Raw genomic sequence first — 14,563 nt, 5'->3', positions numbered from 1 at the left:
TCATCTTACAAAAGCAGCCCAGTTCATGTATCCGACGTAAAATACCCCTAGGCGCGATTATTATTTTGTTATCATCAACTAAGATAATAGAATATAGAAAAATTAAACAAGAGAAATCTGAAATATACTCTTAGAAATGATAAAAACGCCGCCGCCCATGGTGCGGGCGGCGCGCGGCGGCTTGTTACAAGGCTCGGACCGCGCTCGCAACAGAGCTGTGTTTCTAAAAGACTACGAATTGCATCATAATATTGAATAAAAATTGCATTTTTAAAATCTCATAAATAGCTATTTTTTTATCATGAACGTGTTCTAGTCATTGGATACATGAACTGGGCTGATTTTGTAAGACGACTAAAAAATCACGGTGTATAATATTTTATCGTATTATTACACCGTCTGCTCCGTATGCACTTCTTTTTAAAAACATAGTTACGTTGGTATTCAACATTATTAGATGTTTTTGTACATTTTACTTGAATGTTTGTGAAACCTCCAACACATAAGAATTAAATTATCTAGTGCGGAAGTGAATTGCCTTTGGCAGCAGAATAATTGTTCTTGCACAAGCCACAAAATAAATTTTATTAATGAATTAAATCATAAATTGAAACGATTAGTATATTTCGATTCTATTTGTAGGTAAAATATGTTATTTGTCTGAATATTATGTCTTGTTAGTTGAAATTACAAGATGATGTTTTATTAAGAGGATGAGTATTAAACATAATATATAATACCGCCTTTAAAATAAATAACTTTATTGAAGCACCTATCTAAATGCTAATTAATAAATAATAAAATAAATTTCAATGTACACTGTAAAGTACATTGAAATATAAAAAACAATAAATTACTATCATCTTAATAACATTTAAAACATTCTTGATTTACAAGCAAGCCGAGTACAATAACGAGGTTAATACAAAAGTAATGTAATTTTAAATAATGCCTTAAATTCTAAGTTACATAAATAAAAAAAAAATATTTTAATGTACAAGCTTATTTTAAGACTTGAGGCAACTATCACTTCAAAGAGACGTTTTACATGGCTCTAAGCCGTGTGGTACGATTTTGTAGCCTCTTTTTTACAAAAAAAGTGACAGTAGATCCCTAAAACTGCCAGAGTCAAGGCCTTTGACCTGTAGAATCTAAATCATACAATTAAAAGCGATATTATTATCTACGGTGTGACTTTAAACATTATTCATATTTACTATAAACATTCCATGACTATTTCTATTAAATTAACCATTATGATATAACAACAACAAATAAATTATTACTTTAATCAGTCGAGAATTCAATTAATATTTCTAAACACGACACATGAGTACTCTAGTCGGACTCTTGGCTAAGTAATTACATTTCCATACAAAGAGGATCTACTATGTTTAATTTAAATAAGACGTGTAATGTTCCATCCCGTCGCCATGGTAACCGTAGTGGACACTCGCCATTTCTGCGTCTCTACCCTTGAAGGAATTATGGTTTTTGAAGGCGTTTATCATGATTAATGTTAAGGCTAGCTTTCCTACGAGCAGTGACTTGACTAGCATGAACTTTAGCATGCCCAGAACAAGAGGCATTATCGCCGATTGGAGGACGAACGGTAATATAAACATCGGTAGAATTCTCTGCATTATGTTCTTCTTTTTTCCACGGCCTGGAAACAAAAGATAACTTGTATTAATTCAATATCTCAAAATGGCAAGTAGAGTCATAGAAAAACGTTTGCATTCACAGACAGACAATAAAAGTGGAGATCTGAAGGTGATTGCACGCCTAATGCCTATATTTTGGAAGCTATCGAGAGTAGTCACGACTTTGTTGTTAAACCTTTTTGCAATTGGTATTACCAAAGTCTAGGTAACAATACCAGTATAAGAAGGCCCACAGTTGCATAAAAACTACTTGGAATGTTACTAATATTGCGTGTTCTGTCGTTGCTTTCTCGACACAGTAAAGTAACATTATAGCAGCAATATGGTTCTGTATCGCAGTAAATTAAGCCACAGTGTTAATTAACTCCAATATAATAAATTTCCTTATTTATTATTAATTAAGCGTAAATCTTTTATCCAAAATGTGGATACACGGTTATTTTTTGAACCAAAACATAAAGTAAAAACTATGACGAAGGCTATGGGGACGATGACTGGAACAAACTTATTTTTCATCTTCACCTGACAAATAAAAATTGACTAATATTAATTGCTTTAAAGTTTAGAAGTATGATGTTAGATCACACAACTACTACGTTCAGCAAAAATTTGTAGATACTTATAAGTGACGTCACGCGTACATATATTCTATAACTTACATTTTCGTCAGTTCGTCAAAGAAAAACATACGTATCCAATATTGATTACAAAACTACCAGAAGGAATTAAAAAAAAACCTATCAAATCTCCTTGTTCATTTATTTTTCTTCCAAGTTTAAAATATTCGAACGTTTCGCTTTTGTTTACATGCTCATGTAAATAATATGCCCTTGATTTCATAACATTGAATAACAGCCGCCACATTGACGTGCAGTCAACGTCCGTCAGACCGGTTTGTGCACTTTCGAGTGCTCTGAATATTTCGGCAAGTTCGCAATTGGGCATTGTGTATTCCCATCACTTCCAATAAACTATCGTGGTCTTGTCATCGCTCTGATTATCGAGTGTTTGTATGTCAGTGGCATTTCACTAGCAGCTTTCTAGGTTCGATGTACCAACCGTTATAGTATTAAGCGAGGCTTATAAAACGTTCCTTTGAGGTAAAATGCCCATGTGCTTAGTATTAATATTTGAACTTAATATAGGAAGGTTTAATGGATATTCTGAGAATCAAAGGTTTTTTTTCGATTTAATAGAATGTTTTCATTTGTGAGAAATATCCTCTTAGGATTCCGTTTGGCCGTCCGCATCCGTTTTCGATTAGGTATGCATTTGCGTTGCCGCTATGACACCAAAAAATAGAAATATGATTTTTTAATTCATCTTTATTAGAATACTGTTTTCAAAAGTTTTTTTAAAGTCTCTGTTTTTTTATCCATCACAAATGAAAAAAGGTTTTTAAAGGCTTAACTTAATTTTTTAGATAATACAAGTAATAAAAATCTGATAAATAAGGTAACAAAATGTTACAGAACTTTCAGACCATAGTATAACTTACATTTGACACCAAGTTTTTATCTCCGAACATATACAAGAAACTCTTGATTATTTTTAATCGACAATGTATAAAGTACATTAATTTTCCTTTGTTTTTAACACAATGTATTTATGAACGATTGCCAAATATTACAGCATCTTAGAACTTTACCGCTTACCTATTCAGGGTCCCAATTCTGCTATTTACAACGGCCGATTAATGAATGAAAATGGGCTCAAAACGACACTGTTCGCATTTTTTCCTACACTAAAATTAAAAACTTAGTATGGGACGGTACAGTCAAGGTCAATACAATTAACTTCCAATTATTGTATTTTCAAAATTCTTAAGAGAAAAGGAATAATTTCAAATTTAATCCAATTGCCAGTCATTCATCGGCCATTTTAAAATAGCAGAATCGGGGCCCTGGTGTACTCAATTTTGCGTCAAGAACCTAAATACCTAAATATTTTTAAGTAAGTATCCGTAATTCGAACCCGGTACTTAGTATTCTGCAGTCACAAATACAAATCAAACATAAACTTTAAAGAACCACTAAACAATAATGATAATTACACTAATTTGACTTTCCATGGAGTCGGTATTCAAGAAAGAATACTCTGTCAGATTAACACTGAAGACTAAATGTAAAAAGTACAGGCAATATTGAACTCTACCGTATTTAAAATAAACGTTGATATTGAAATTCAACTCCAGTATCTGCTTACCATCCAGGGATGCTTCCCACGGACTTTCGTAATTACCTTTGAACAGTTTAACTAAATTCCATGTACTCTATTCATTGTTTTGGAGTAATTCAAGTTTAAACAAACTATTCAAATTGTTACGTAAACTCAGAGATAATAATAGTGAGTTGACGAGGTCAAAATTGATACAGAAATTAGCTCATTGATTAATTATAATTCTTTAGCGTTAGTGTCCGGAGAAATGTAACTAGTCTGCGAGCAATGTTGTCCTAACTACTAACTTTATTTTTTTATTATTTTATAACTAAACTAGCTGTTGACTGCATCCACGTGGTTATGAAGATATAATTTAGCAATTTTTAAGAAAGAATCATTACATTAATCAATCATTTATAGTCCATGCAATTTCTCCCCGTTTTTTTAACTTATTCAATTCCTGCTCTGGTCAGATTTTTTTAGAATCATGGTATATAATATCCTAATTCCTATAGCCTTCCTCAATAAATGGGCTGTCACAATGGAATATTTTTCAAATCGAAAAAGTTGTTCCTGACTCTGAATCGGAGCTATGAAAGAGTTAAGTTATTAGCACCAAAAAGTAATTACTAGAAAGATATTTAATGAGTATTGATCTGGTCTGCATATGAGTCTGTATCAAGTATACATAAGATCTATAACATCAATTTATCAGTTGATAAAAATATGTTCCATGCACTACACCATTATAAAAAAGTGTCTGCGGAAGTTTTAGTGATGCGAAACATTAATCAACGTTCAAAAACTTTCTTTCACTGAAAGAAACCTCTAATAAGTAATATAAATAATCAATACACGCTGCTTACGTCTATTAAACACCCATAAAATACTATAAAACTTTGGATAATGAATGTGTATCATTTAAGTTAACTAAATCCTCATGAGATTTAAAATCAATCATATTAACAACTCACAGTATATAAACGACGTTTTAAGAAAAAAATGACAGCTCACGTGATAGGCGGTGATAAAGAAACGCGTACAAAACACTCTTAACGTCTGATGTCAAAAGAATTCACGACAACATCTTACTGGCATATTATGACAACTCGGTAATCCGTTTATAACATTTTTCTCGAATTTCATTATTATATGTCTGGGGATTTCTTGTTCTTGTAGATTTTTTTTGCGCAATTTATAACTTTTGTTTTCGTATTGTCTGTTCTTCGGTTTAGTCACTTGTATAATAACTTGTAAGTTGTAACACATTTTTAGAACTGGTTCTTTAGGACAATGGGTATAATTTTTATTTTTGGAACCATTGAAGATTAGGCGTTAAAAAAATCAGTTAGGCTCTATGCATTGCCTTGCTATGCCTCTGATAGATACGAGGATTACTTGGACTTTACTAAATGTCAAACAAATGCTAATATTGCGGCTGTGAAAAAAAGATTAGCAAACTAGCATATAAGTTTGATAAATGATTACTAACGATTTTATAAATACTGCACATAAAAACTTAATTTAGTATTAGTTTTCAAACAAATGCTAGTAGACCAAAGTACTTCTTTAACCACAAAAGTTTACAGAATCATAAAAAAAAATCGGTTAATTTACAAAGATGCTAAGTTAAAAGTTCTAAACAGTCTTTCCAGATCACCTTGTATTAAAAATGTCCTTTTAACTTAACATTATTTATAAAGTCATTTGGCATCTAAATTGAAGCTATAAAAATAAATTAAATGTTTCAAATTGAAGGAAGCAAGAATTTAAAGGTATTTTACTAAAACGATTTTAAAATCGTTGGGCAAAATATACCGCTAGTTTAAAATCAAAGGAAGTTTGTTTCATCAGGAAATTGCAACTAAAAATTCAATCTTGGACACTTTTGTTTGCGACCACAAGATTAACGACTTCGTTTTAAATTTATCTGATTGAAATTGCCAATGTTATATAACTTGAAAATTATAATCGAATATTATGCAAAGCTGTAATAGAACGGAAATATATTATAATATTCATATAATATATTCATTAAAAACCGGAGATAAACTGGCAATAACTTACACTTAACACTTATACTAATAAGTAATAGCCATTGGGTTTTTTTATCAAGTTACGTCCGTGGATATGTTCGGTGATTTTGCCATAACTAATACCTCCCTTTACTCCTGGCTATATATTTACATATTCGATAGTTAATTTGCTTATCTAATGAAAAGAAGGTTCTGCCAAGGGAAAGGGGTTATTACTTCTCAACAATTACCTCGGCTTCACTACCTATACCCAGATTAATTTGCTATCCTTTTTATAAAATGTTTAGTATGTAACTAGCATTTGATGTCAAGGTACAGACAATTCCATCAGTGTAATTCTGATATTATAATCTTAACTAGAATCTAGTCTATTTCTTAGCAAATATGTTTCAAGTTAAGTACGATCTAGGAAACAATTTATTGACTCTGTGCCTAATCAATAATCTAGTTTAAATCGAAAACTTGAAAACCATTCTAATTTTACATTACAATACCATCAGTGCAATTCTGATATCTGCTGTTATATTTACGAAAGCAGTTTAAATAACTAGCCTTTGTCATATCTGACTCAGAAGGCTGGGAGTTCGTAAAAGCGTAGAGATAAAGTAAACTATGAGGCTGACATCTCATTTAGAATGGCCAAGTTGGCATGGCAATTTAAGTTATCAGGCAACGAGTGAATCTCTCTATACAACGCGAATACAAATGGTGTTTTCTAAGTACTAAGCTTCGTCATCAATAGGAATTAATGCTAAATTAGTAGCTATGTGTATATACATACTGTACATTCATGGTTCAATGCGAAAGAGTAAATTGCGAACTAATCTTGATTTAAAAGCCGAATAGTATAGTAGATGCGTCCAAAAAACGTCACCAGCTTTCTTAAGAAGTTATCAGAATTACAAAAGGAAATAGAGTTCGGTAGAGAGTAAGTAAAAGTTTGATACGGAATCGACAATTCGCATTTTAAAAATGGAAAGTTAAATACAATTTGGTATATTTTATTGTTGTAATTTTAATAAGGTTTCTCTTAAAAATTGTTGCATTATAATTTGAGAAGACGAATATAATTCGTTTGCATTCACCGCGACGACGTTTCGAATAAACCGCATTCGACAATTTAATCGGTCGTAAGATTATCAATTTATGATGTTTTTAACATTTTTTTCCGTATCTTTCAATCCTTTTACTTTTTGTAATAAAATAAATCACTTTAAATAATAATATCACACGTAACATCCAGACACATCCGTACATCAAAAATCGACAGAAGATACCTTATCAATGAAAAAAATCTTACCTTCATTCAAATTTTTGCCGGTATCGACTTCAAACGACAACAACCTTCCTGTGCTGTTACTCTTCGGAATCGTAACATAAACACCGTCGTATAGTTCCAGTTTGTCATCTTCAGGTTCTTTTTCTGGTATATTATGGGCTGTCACACAGATAAACAGAGTCAGGAGGCACAGAGTCCACGTCAGGCGCGGTGCGTCCATTTTGCCGGTTGTATGGGCAGTGCACCGGCGCACGCACGCCCCTCCACGCCTTCGCCTGTTCCCCTAAACTGATCTTATTCGAGCGCGACCATATTCTCCACGATCACATTCTCCATGTTCAGTTTCACTTGTTATTCGTGAAATTAGTCCATTACGTAATCACGTGAAACTTACAGTATATTACGCTTGATTGTTTATTGAACTATCATTGCTGTCTCATAAACGGTAAACTTTTACTCCATGGAATATTTTTTTGGCACTTAAGCTGTTCTTATCTCGTTGGCTTTCAGAGCAGCAATTAACCAGAGTTTTTAGCATTTAAGTAAGAAGGCCTGGTTTTATAAATGAAGGAAGCATTAACTTGGTAGCACCGTTCATCACGATTATGATTTTAGAACTGTCTAGGTGTACTAGCGATTCAGCTAACGGTGGAAGTCAAGGGGAAGTGGAGCAAATCGATTTTACTACTTATTGCACCGAAGCGAGAAGTCTCGTCCATCAATGTTAACATAAACTCTTTCTGATTCGTTAAACTTAAAGTGCACCATTAAGTATCGCAGACTCCGTATGACGTTATACTTTATATATATACTCTTCGTTTTTCATGCAATTTAACATTTCATTAAAATAAAATGGATTCTGGGTACTTAAATCGTTTTTTTTTTCATTTGCTTTCTTTTATGATTTCATTTGAGTTAAATCTGATTTCAGTCATTTTTTGTAATACTTCTGCTACAAACTTATATCTATCTTCAGATTTATTTCTGAGGTCAGTTAAGGTCACTTTGCATTAAAATTGATCACGACAAATAAAAGAGAGGCAATCATAATCACAAATATCAATGTCGGTGTTGTTCTGGTATATTTATCGTTAAATTCGAACAGTTTTGGATAATAATTTTAACAGGGATTAATTAGACCATTCGCGAGGAGGATCAAGCTCAAACTAACAACTTTACGAAGCAACCGAAAGTATATGTCTTCATCATTTTACTTGTTAAGCTTCAATGACACACACAGTTGGGCACTGGGCACAATATAATTATTTATTATTATATTAATGTGCTAGTTTGTCGTTTATAAGTGACATTTATTTAACGACATTCTGAACAATGTGCACTGTGTGCACTGTCACTGTGTGTATGTTTACATTTTGTAATGAGCACTAAAATATTAAGCAGGTGAATTATAAACATAACAAGTCTATAAAACGAGAACCACACTAGCCCATTACTTTTTCGCATTATTTATTAATGTATTTTTAATCAATTTACTTAATTTATTCGGATAATAAACAATCATAATAAATCAATGTGTACTGAAGTAATTGGTAATTGTTCATGTTATTGCTTTTGGCTTTGATACGTATTTGGTTACGGCTACTGTAATGTATGGATTTGTAAGTACGAGGATTAGGTTCGATCCCAAAGATTCGATTAGATTTTTTTTATCAAGAATCGACTCCCGCAATGAGCAGGGAGCTTTTAAGTTTTACAAACATTCAAGTTACATAGAACCCACAACACGTCACAGTAGTTTTGGCGTGGTGACCTATGTCACTTAGCAATCCGTGCAGACAAAAGTGAAGTGACACGTGACGGAAATTATCGTAAAAAAACCTGGTCTCCAAATATTGCAATCTGAAATCGTAAACCAATGCGACAAAATAATCCGGGAATCTAACGGCTAAAACGCAGAATTCGTTGGTTTCCACGTGCACCTATATACATATGTCCCACTGCAGGACAACCAAAAACCATCAGTACAATCTTTAGTCACCACAACTACATTTGTTCAGAAAGTTTATAATTTGGACCTGCTACTTACTATATATCAAGTCAATCCTTTACCACAAACGCTTCATTATCTTGCAACAAAACGTTTACTCGAGACCGTAATACCATGTTATGATTAAAATGATAACAATAGCACTAATAACAGCAATGGGTAACGGTTTTCAGACCGTTTATTAACCCGTTTCCCTCAGTTTTGTCTCACGTCTTGTACTCCACACAGGATGACACACTAACATTCTTGTCTTCCACGAACGCCTAGGATTAGCACACAGTATTATTAGTTAACATATTCCCACAACTCCTGGGAAACAACACTCCAATTACTTGAGCACTTTCTATCATTATAGTTAGACTATGTTAAATTAGAGCCTTTGTTTAGCGATGCTATTTTGCGATGCTTGCTTGTAAAGTTGAAGTAGACTATGTCTGGTTGAGTATTGAAAACCTTGAAATGGAGAAACTGCGTACATCTGAAAAGAGTTAGGACCTGTGAGCAAAAAATATGTATGTGTTAATTGTTTGAAAAATACTTTTTATTAATTTAGACTGTTGATTTTCTTTTTAAGAATAATATGGGTTTGCTGTCAAGCAACAGCCATCTCTCATTGGCAGCACACCAGTTGCAAGACAAACAGTTTTTGACTGTCATCCAATAATGATGAAATTGTATCGTCTGGTAAAGGTGGGGTAAAACAACGTGTTGGCAACGAATAGTTTTATTTAAGTTGGGAGTTTCTTGCAAATTTCTCAATAAAATTGTACACATCTATTGAAATTGATCTTATACGATTTGGTTTGCATTTTGAATCTTCTGATATATTCCGGGTGGTCTAATATGTTTGAGGAAAAATATAATAAATTCAATTGGGGTCTATAATAAGATCAAAAGAGTATGAAAAATAAATGGATGCCGTTGAAATAAATATTTCTTCAGCATAAGAAAAGTAGCTGAAAAAGGTAAAATACCAATTATTGTGAATACAAATAAACACAATTATTCAGAGAGAGAGAGAGATATAAGAAACTTCAAAGTTTATCCGAAAACAATAAACAATTGTTTTTAACAAAAATACTGGGATTTAACCCGACCCTGTTATTACTTTTAGACGTTCAATTTATTTATTGATTTGCGACCAATTAAAATACCAGACTGTGGAGTAGCTTGTTGACTTGTTTAGTTAGTAAAACCTAAGTTTTATTAAGTTATTTTCGAGGATGCTGAGACCGAACGACAAAGATTAAATTAATTTAGGATAGTCTGTTCCCAACAGGACTGCACAATGCAGGTTTGAGTGTTTAACTCAAAGGAATCTCATTATCTACTTCTGTAGAGTTAAGCGCAAAAGATTCCAATTCGCTTTCCAAGTCTGACATTCAATAAACTTGATCTGAATCTGTTCAACCGTTACACCGCGATTAAGTAATTGATGGAGCAACGACCTTGACCTTCAGCGTTCAGGGTTCGAATCCTTCATACAAGAGATAAAAGATTCTTTGAATGATCTCTCTTATGCAGTTATGCCATAAATTATGGAGGGATCCTTGATGTGAAAATTGTCTACTTTGGGTAAATTTCTTTGATTTAAATTAAATTTTATTTAAGTTTATGTTACATGCCCAAGTAATTAAGTACCTAAATAACAACCGTTACCGGTACCTAAACCACCGTTGGATGTTGGTGCGTTATTCAGGAGGGCGACTATTAATTAACTTTTCAAGTCGATGACAGATAAAAAGAAAGATTATCTATACATATAATAAAATTGTAGAAAAGTGAAAACTGTACATTGAATATTTAAAAAAAAGATTAATTGAAGTTTGGTCTGCGAACGATTCCGATGCCGAAAATATGATTTTTAGAATTTTTGTCTGTTTGTCTGTATGTATGTCCGGAAAGATCTCGGAAAGTACTGGATAGATTTGATTCAAATTTGCAGAGAATATCAACAAGAGGTCCGGTCAACATACTTTTTACTTATTATCTCGCTTTTCGATACAGGGGGTGAGCAGGAGCCTTAAGTAAAACATTTTTAGCAGAATTGCTAAGCCTGAGTTATGCTTTCTGTAATTTTTTCCTACTAACCCCCCACCCCCCATTTTTAAACGGCTCGATTTGTCAAACATGTTTAAACGAACACTCGCACATAATTCACATTGAAATTAGAATAGTTCAATTAGTTCGGAAGCTATGATGTCACAGACAGACAGGCAGGCAGATATGTCAAAGTTATAAACCCCTCTTTTTGGGATTAAATAAGAAAAAGTCATTAAAACAGCTGTGAAATATTTGACACCAGGATAGTATCGTAAACGATGAAATCTGTTTGATTCAAACATTTGATAGTCTTTGGGCCGCTCAAGATTCATTATAATTTAGAAATAAAAAAGCTTAAAATGTAAAAAAAATAAATAAAATAATAATAAATAATAAATAATAATAAATAATCTTGAAAATCACGCAGACGAAGTCGCAGGCAACAGCTAGTTAAAAGAAATAACTTAAACCAAAATAAATTAAAATATATTCTCAAAATCACGCCTACTCCTTATTTTTTCTATAGGATAAAGAAAACATCTCAAATATTTTAGTATCTCCACAAGAGTCGTTTAGGAACACAGGTGTAGGTGCCGCGCACGCTTCTTACCCGGTACCAGTTTAAAACAGGTTAGAAACTATAGTGCCAGGTAGGCCTTAGTATAGTCTAGATAGGTTTTATAGTTATTTGTTAGAAATAAACAGAGATTCTAAATCGTGACCTATATACTTATACAGCTATTTGCTTTATTTTATTGCATTTTTCTAATTAAATACTTAGACTATATTATTTAACTACCCTAATAGTTACGCAGAAAAGGTTAATATTAAATATTTAAGTAGAAATTATATTATATGCCACAAATTTTACTCAGTCTAGGCCTAAGGCATACAAGCCATCTAGCCTCAAACTAAGCAAACCTTGTATTGTGAGACTAATAAACATATTTAAATATTTCTAAATACAGAGATAATATAGGTAGATAAAGTAGCTGCTCCAGCAAACATTTTTTTGCCACAGTGTACAAAAAAAAAACGAATAAAAAACATTGTGTTAGAGGTATGAGATATAGCTGTCAGATTCTCAGACATACCCAATACCCAATGTGCATACAAAATTTTATGATAGCTAAAAGGCTCGACCGATCTCATCATGACTTTTTCCAAAGGACTAAAATCGTCGAAACATTCTGTAAGGAAATGCAAGTACTTCCTACTTTTAAAGCGGAAAGGATTCTTCCGGTGTCACATTGAGGTAGGTTAAGTACCTTTCATGACGTGACACTGAAATATTCAGAGTACGTTACAGAGTACTTTATTTTATTGCACTTTTATAATTAATTACTTATTAGACTATGTTATTTAACTACCCTAATAGTTACGCAGAAAAGGTTAATATTAAATATTTAAGTAGAAATTATATTATATGCCACAAATTTTACTCAGTCTAGGCCTAAGGCATACAAGCCATCTAGCCTCAAAATAAGCAAAGCTTGTATTGTGAGCACTAGGCGTCTGATAAACATATTTATATATGTATTTCTAAACAGAGAGATTATATAGGTAGATAAATTAGCTGTTCCAGCACACATTTTTTTGCACCAGTGTACAAAAAAATTATAATAATAAAAAAATGTGTTAGAGGAATGAGATATAGCTGTCAGATTCTCATACATACCCAATACCTAATGTGCATACAAAATTTCATGATAGCTAAAAGGCTCGACCGATCTCATCATGGCTTTTTCCGAAGGACTAAAATCGTTGTAACATTCTGTAAGGAAATGCAAGTACTTCCTACTTTTAAAGCGGAAAGGATTCTTCCGGTTTCACATTGAGGTAGGTTAAGTACCTTTCATGACGTGACACTGAAATATTCAGAGTACGTCAGAATATGAAAACGAGGGTTGAAGTTGTCCATTGAAAGCGTTCTTGGCATCCTGCAAAATTTAAGCATCAAATTGTTGTAAATAATACTGTTTATTACTGTAGGTACTAAAACATTAAATAATTTAAAAAAAGTTTGAAAGAAATGGAAAAAGAAGTTTTAAATTGACAATTTGTAAAATTCTACTTCGAAGTAAGACTTTCTTCTGTATAAATTCCTACGTTTAATATCTAGTTGATACAATACCAGCGCATCTACTTTCGACCGGTTGGTTTACTCAAAGGAAAACAAGCAGGAACGATTAACATAGAACTTTCAATTTAACTTGCAACCACGCCTCTCGATAGTAAGCTGTAGATTATTACGCAAAATCCAAGTTACTGCTCTTCCTAATATTCCCATGCTTTTTTGCAAGACGATACAAAAAGATGGAAGAAATGACAAAGTATTTGAAAAAAAACGAAAATTTCAACTGTCTGTCAAGTTCTATGAGATACGGCCTGGATAGTGAAGCCTGAAGTACAGAGCCCTAAATTGCCTAATTCGTTTGCACTACCTTGAAACACAAGCTTTCAACAGATGTTTCGTCCATACGATATTTGGCGATTTTAAAGAGATTATTTTAACGTTCTTCACATATTTAAAACTCCGCACATAAAACATTATCCTTGCAAATCAGTAGTCAAGGGAAAATCAAATACTTATTACATGATGAAATGAAATGTCAAATAAAGGCAGACGTAAGTAAAGAGAAAATCTTTAATTTCTTATGAAAGGTCACGAATTAAAGTGTAACCTTAAAGGTGTATAATTTATTAACGTGAACTCCAGAAGGTTCATTTATGAGACATGATTTTTGACAATTATGTTATTACCAAACTTTCTTGTTATTCCCCTACCATCAATTTTCGCTGAAAGATCAACTTCCGAAGACATTAAAGGAACAATAATTTGGTCATTACGTTTAAAAAGAAATGACCACCCATAGTATTCGCTAATGACGTTGCCGCGCGAATTACTTTTTAATAAGAAAAATGCGAAATGAATTTCACATTTGACCTTTTTTAGAGTTCTAGAAACCCACCATTTCCAAAAGGTGGAAACGGAACTGTATTACTGAAGTTCCGCTGTCAGGTTTGTCTGTTCGTCTGCCGTCCATCTATACAGGGTGTAAGGAACACCGTGACTTTTCCGTGGGATCTGAGTTCTAGACATGATTCCAGACCCCACTGCGTTGGAATTTTTCATCGGTCTTTTCATGAAAATTGCAGTTTTTTTTCGCGTTTTTTTAATTTTATGTGTCATAAAATCATTTTTCCTACGTATTTCAATAATATTTTCATAAACAAAATCATTATTAAGCCGTTTTCACAAAAAAAGGCAATGTAAATGAAACACTAAAAACTGCTCCCGATCAGCTGATTCGTAAAGGTACTCGTCGGTCATCGCTCTCTTGCAAATCTAACCGAAAGTGACGTCAAAACC

The 14,563-nt window shown here is 32.8% G+C and overlaps 1 protein-coding gene across 1 annotated transcript; it reads right to left on the bottom strand.

Moving 5' to 3' along the window:
• Positions 1 to 1,273: 1,273 nt before the first annotated feature.
• On the bottom strand, positions 1,274 to 7,698 carry LOC113497108. Its single transcript, XM_026876492.1, has 2 exons — positions 7,161 to 7,698; positions 1,274 to 1,666 (listed from the first exon to the last, which is right to left on the bottom strand). Exons 1-2 carry the CDS (start codon positions 7,357 to 7,359, stop codon positions 1,395 to 1,397), a joined length of 471 nt encoding a protein of 156 aa, XP_026732293.1. The 5' UTR covers positions 7,360 to 7,698; the 3' UTR covers positions 1,274 to 1,394.
• Positions 7,699 to 14,563: the final 6,865 nt, after the last annotated feature.

Source organism: Trichoplusia ni, chromosome 9 (genome assembly GCF_003590095.1).
Source record: "Trichoplusia ni isolate ovarian cell line Hi5 chromosome 9, tn1, whole genome shotgun sequence".
Lineage (NCBI taxonomy): Eukaryota > Metazoa > Arthropoda > Insecta > Lepidoptera > Noctuidae > Trichoplusia > Trichoplusia ni.
The sequence above is the reverse complement of the archived record's forward strand: the minus strand, read 5'-3'. Positions and strand labels throughout refer to the sequence as shown.